The sequence below is a fragment of the Rhineura floridana genome, chromosome 9 (assembly GCF_030035675.1).
Source record: "Rhineura floridana isolate rRhiFlo1 chromosome 9, rRhiFlo1.hap2, whole genome shotgun sequence".
NCBI lineage: Eukaryota > Metazoa > Chordata > Lepidosauria > Squamata > Rhineuridae > Rhineura > Rhineura floridana.
Window position 1 is genome coordinate 5,785,960 of NC_084488.1, and position 6,000 is coordinate 5,791,959.

At 45.3% G+C, this 6,000-nt stretch overlaps 1 protein-coding gene across 1 annotated transcript in view; it reads right to left on the reverse strand.

Annotated features, from left to right (window-relative positions):
- Positions 1 to 5,794, reverse strand: part of BOD1L1 (biorientation of chromosomes in cell division 1 like 1) — a 68,587-nt gene extending 62,793 nt beyond the window's left edge. The window contains exons 1-2 of the mRNA XM_061585470.1: positions 5,448 to 5,794; positions 1,009 to 1,133 (exon numbers count right to left, since the gene is read on the reverse strand). Of these exons, the coding sequence (XP_061441454.1) occupies positions 1,009 to 1,133; positions 5,448 to 5,708 (386 nt within the window). The 5' untranslated portion in view covers positions 5,709 to 5,794. The remainder of the gene's footprint in view (positions 1 to 1,008; positions 1,134 to 5,447) is intronic.
- Between the last annotated feature and the right edge of the window lie 206 nt (positions 5,795 to 6,000).

Below are 6,000 nucleotides of genomic sequence, written 5' to 3' on the forward strand. Positions count from 1 at the left end.
TGTTCTAGTTAGCATAGCAGCAGCAGGTCCAGGAAGGAACGAAACAGCTATGATTGTCATTCCACAAACTCACACTTAGTTTTGTTTATGTTTAGTCATGGTTTGGCTTAGTGTTATGTGTAAACCGAGCCATTGTCTCTTAAAACACAATTCCTAGACCTCTTGTGTTCTTCTGAAAGGTTGCTTATCTTTGTAAAAGAACTGTGGAGGAAAAACTTAATATAGCACAGTACTTTCAATGTACATATATTATGGCTTTATACTGGGGGCAGGGACTGGCAAGTCATTACAGGCATCATCCTCTAAAGTAACTACCTGATGCCTGTGATAGGCTCAGTCAGTATTCCAGCTGTAAATATTTGTAACTACCTAACAACAACAAAAAATAGGTATATATATATAATGAAGAATACTAATCTGCCTAGTAACTACCACCAGCCCTTGTTTTTGGTTAAGATTACCAACTTTTTTATGCAATGGGGTGGGGCAGGGCTGTTTCAGGAAAAAAAATTGTTCAAGAAAAATACAATCCTTGTACTGTATGCATACCATAAGAGTAATTTTAATGCAGTTTGACATGAGCACTAAGTGGTTTAAAAATAAGGAATATGTTGCATATCGTTTTCCTAAAGTAATCACAGCTAGTACTTGCAACAAAAGGTTGCAGTGTGAAGCGGTCCTGTTCAATTTTCCAGAAGGCCACGACCTTTTCCAGGATACTCTGTTATATTCCCCACCCCCTGCAAGTCAGGCAGCATTCCATGCCCACTAAACTAGCAAGTCATCATAGGTTTTTCTCAAACAGCAGCCTCTCCCCTCCCCTCATAAGCCAAATTACTCTTGAAACTAAGGAAGTTTAAATTTATGATGTGCCAGAGTGTTAGCAGATATTTAGACCCTGCCTAAGCAGCTTCTGGGACCGCAGCTTCTCTCTAGTTTCTCCCAATACAGCTATTACAGATCAGTCACACTTTAGGCATTACTAGATTTGTTAAGGCTGAAACTTACTTGAGAACTTGTTGCCTAATATTATTTCTCAGCTGATTCTTGTTCAGGTGAGGACTCCAAGTATGAGTTGCTAGATGGTTGGAAACAAAGTTGTCCACCCGCTGCCTTAAGTTCTGATAAGCAGGCTAAAAGGGAAAATGAGAACACTTTGCGTAACGCTTGGCATTCACAAGATTAAAGATTCATGCATGGTATCTGACTAAATCATACTTGAGTAGTCTTGTTGAAATCAATGGACTTAAACTAGTCACTAACTTGATTTCAATGGAGCTATTCTGAGTATGAGTTTGATACCACACTACAGATCGCTGGTTCCCAACCTGGGAGCCTTGACCCCCAGGGAGCCTGCAAAGTAATCCAGAGGGGGCCGCAAACAGTAAAGAAATGAATTATTTATTAATTTTCTAAAAAAAGTCTTCTCTCCCTGGCCACTGCCTGCTCCCCACTGCTGCTGCAGACACCTCCCACTTGCTCCAAATGAGGGGGGGCTTTTCCCTAAAGCGCCAGAGCATCTTTCAGGTGTGCCGAGGGTAGGCATCTGCCTATAGAACATGTGGTAGACACCGTAGGAGGCTGAGGGCGGAGCTACCAGGAAAAAGGGGATTACTATCACCAACTCCCGTCTGCTCGCACTGCTGCTGACGCTCTTACTTAGAATGAGAGGAGAGGGCTTTTCGTGAAGCAAAACGAAGCAAGGCTGCAAGGAAAGGCTACATTTCCCCTTTCTCTCTGGCAGCCTGCCTGCCTTGGCTCCTGCTTTGCTGCCACCTCCTTTTAAAAATAATTCTTATTTGCGAGGTCACTCCGATCTCACCTTTGGCCCAGACAGAGCTACGGAACAGTGAGGAAGCTCAGGACTTCCTTGCGCCCCATCTCTCAGGCTGTGTGTGCACCAGCGTCCCCCCTTTCTTCCACCTACATTCCACCTCCTCAATATCTCTCTCCAAGATGCTGTGGCAGTTGAGGGTTTGTCCCCTCCCGCATGCCCAAATGCATGCAGGCTTGCAGGAGGGGCAGGTGTGTTTGTGTGATCTGTGATCTGTCTTCCGCTCCACTCTCATTCCCCAAGTGCACACTAACCAAGCCATCAGTTCTGATGATCATCCCAAGGCCTGAAAGCACCAACCCCCTCCTCACTCTATCCACCCTTTTGTCTTCACAATCTAGCACCCCCACGACTACCATATTGCTGCTTCTTAATGATAGTGATGATTTTAAAAAAGCTAAGCAGGTTGGCTGAGGCTGGGGTTCACATACTGCAGCTGAAATGTATTTATCTATTTAATTATTATTGCATTTACATCCTACCTTTCCTCCAGGTTGCTCAAGGTGGTGTACATGGTTCCCCCCCTTTCCATTTTATCTTTAAACCAACCCTGTGAGATAGGTCAGGCTGAGAGACTGTTTCTGGCCCAATGTCACCCAGGGGGCTTCATGGCTGGGTGGTGATTTCAACCTGGATCTTAGTCCAACACTGTAACCGGTGTTCGGAGACAGGACTGTACATCTTCAGACTGTGTGTGTGTGCGGGGAAGGGGGATACCAATTTGATTGGATCTTTACATTAAGAGTCACAGATTTTGTTGAGCTTACAAAGGGGGTCACATACTCACAAAGATTGGGAACCACTACTACAGATTAAAGTGATTCAATTAGAAAAGGGCAAGGAGATACACAATGCACACCAGTCTTCAACTGTTGAATGGGTCTGTGACAGTATATTAATAATAAACATAAACATAACTGTGGCAGGGTTTTAAAACTTCCCTGCCAACAGGTCTTAAGCCTGGGGCAAGTCTCTCACTTGATTTATTTATTTAAAATATTTCTATCCCGCCCTTCTACCCTATAATAGGGCACTCAGGGCGGCTTACAAAAATAAAATCAAACATGTACATATATACAGACAGACTTGATAAGCTTCCCAGACACTGATTGAAAATTGCCACATTTACACATAATGCTAACCACAGTTTAGCACCACATGGAGAAGCCTCCAGGAGCCTGATCAAAGTGTCAGGCTTGCATATTGCACAGGAGAAAAATATTTTAAAAGAATCCCAGCTTAGTTTAATGTTAAAACCAGGGATTCTGGTTTAAATAATGGGTTACTTTAAGAAGCCATTTCATAATCCATGCTTTGAAGCTGGCTCGTTATGAAACTTATCAGTTTGTTTTAAACCAGAATCCATTGTGAGAAGATAACCCTAAACAGATTCTTTAAAAGTGAACCTAAACTCATCAGAAGTCCTTTTCCCAACCATGTGGGAGGCAGAGAGGAGACTGAATAAGCCTTATTCAGGCTCATCTACATAGTGCTAATACAGGGATGAGGAACACATGGCTCTCCAGATGTTATTTGGACTAAAACTTCCATTATCTTTGACCACTGGCCATGCTGTCCAGGGCCGAAAGTTGTAGTCCAACAACATCTGGAGGGCAACAGGTTCCCCATCCTTGAACTAAACCATGGTGTTGCATTACATGTGAACAAGGCCATGGCGCTAGACTCTTCCAACTGGTTTAAAAACAGGTGTCTGTGTGCCCAATGGCCTGGCTACAATCAATAAAATGTGAGAGTTCATAGCACTTCCCCTTTCTCAGTACTCAAGTGCTTCATTATCTCAATAATTTCTATTATAGACCTACATGATAAACTCCCCAGGGCAAGAGTCTTTCTTTTGGTTTTATTCAGGACACTTTTTATCCAGGATTCCTGAGGCAACATCCAAATTAATATATAATATGAAACATTAAAATTACCAAAATAAAACAAGCAGTATAAAATAGCAAAAGCAAACAACCTAATTTAAAATAAGCAACAAAACCACAGACCAACAAGATTCCATATAGCAGTGAGAACGTTTTACAACCAATTAAACATGTAGGCAAAGAGAATCTTTTCCCTCTGGTGCCTAAATGTAACTAAATAGGAGCCAGGCAAACATCTCTGGGAAAGGAGTTCCCTTACCAGGGTACCATTACAGAGAAGGCCTTATCCTCAGTCGGCACCTACATCACTTCCAAAGGTGGAGTCACCCAAAGAAGGACCTCTGAAGATGCTAATAACCAGGCAGGTTGATATGGAGGTAGGTAGTCCTTTAAATATCCTGGTCCCAAGAGATATGGACCAAAGATTAAAGGTTGTACCTGGAAACAGACAAGAAGCCAGTGGAGCAGTTTCAACACTGGCTGAATTATTGTCCATGCAGCCAGCATTTTGCATCAAGTTTTGGAGTAGTCTTCAAAGGCAGCTCTATGTATAACACATTGCAGTAATCTAATCTGGATGTTATAAGAGCATGAATAACAGTGTCCATGCTTTATTCGAGGAAGCTCACAGCAAGCATACCAGCTAAAACTGATGAAAGGTGCTTCATGTCACACTGATGCTCACTGGGCAGGTACTAGCAGCACTTCCAAGCATGAGGAGAACATGCACCTCATGCACAGTGTTATTCCACAAAGTAGCAAGCAACCATATCTCTGACAAACCACCCACCAGGGCTGTTGAGTAGGTATGTCAAACCTTCAACTCCGACTCCTCTATTTTTCTACTGTCTGACTCTCCTTCATAAATGGCAAATGTATATTAATGTATTAATATTAAAATATTGATTTCATTTTGAAGTCGGAGTCAGTACATTTCTACCGACTCTGACTCCACCCAAAATTGCTTCCGACTCCGACTGCACAGCCCTGCCACCCACAGTATTAAGATTAATCTGTATGAGCTCCATTGGGCTTCAGTTTATTAGTCCTCACACAATCCATTACACACTCTAAACTTTGTTTAGAAGTTGTTCTATCATTAGGGTCCAAGGAAGATGGCTTTAGGAACGGTTGTACAACCATCTCTTTCAAAGCAGCTGAGACCACCACCTCTCTCCAAAAAGCCAGAATCAATTGTCTCATGGACTAGATGCTATGGGCCGGGCCCTCTGTGACCCTCCAGATGTTGTTGGACTATAGCTTTCATTATCCCTATGATGAAATGTGGTGGCTGTGGTTGATGGCAGTTGGAATCCAACAATATCCTCTAGAGGACCATCGGCTCCCCATCTCTATTACAGACCATCTGAATACCACTAGTCTATCTAGTTCAGTACTGTCAGCACTGACTGCCAGCGGCTCTCCAGTTCCACACAGGGAATGTTCCTAGGTCTGCCTGCAGATACCGGGCATAGAACTTGAGACCTTCTACGTACAAAGGAAATCCTCTACTGCAGAGCTACAGCCCTTCGTCTCAAGAATACGTGAACTACTCCGATGAACAGCAACGCAACACGTAGGGCTTCTGCTATCCAACCGGGAGCTTAATTTCAACCGCTGCCGTCAGTGGCCAGCCAGGCACAGGCCTAAGCCCTGCCGGGGGTGGATGGACCCGGGGAGTAATTCCTCTGAGGCTAACTACACCCCAAACAAGCCTCCCTCCGCACCTTGGTGTCCACATCGGCCAGGCAGTCGCGGCGGAACTGGTCGAAGAGTCCTTGGCTCTTGAGGCGGTTAAGGATGAGAGACACCAACTCGGGCTCGGCGGCTGTGGTGGTGGAGGCGCCCGAAGTCCCAGGGAGCGGCGGCGGCGGTTGCGGTGGTGGAGGCGGCGGCGGCGGGGGTGGCGGCGGCGGCGGCTGTGCGGGAGGCGAGGCTGCCGCTGAGGTCGTTGCTGTGGTGGCGGCGGTGCTGCCGCTGTTGGACATGATGATGGGGGTAGCAGCACCTCCTACAGCGGCTGGTTACCGAGCAGCAACAGCGACGGAGGAAATGCTCCGCCTTCTCCTGTCTACCCCCAACCCCGGAAGCGGAAAGGAAAGCGGCCGGAAGTAGTTAACAAAGAAATGTAGATGAAAGAGAGGCGTTCTCACCATTTAGTCATTCAAATTACCCAGTCGCCCGCGAAAGTACGCATGCGTACAATAACACACACGCAAAGTTTCCCCAGTTCCGCTCTCCAAGCACCTCCCCTTGTTCATAATTCCATCCCGGGGTCGC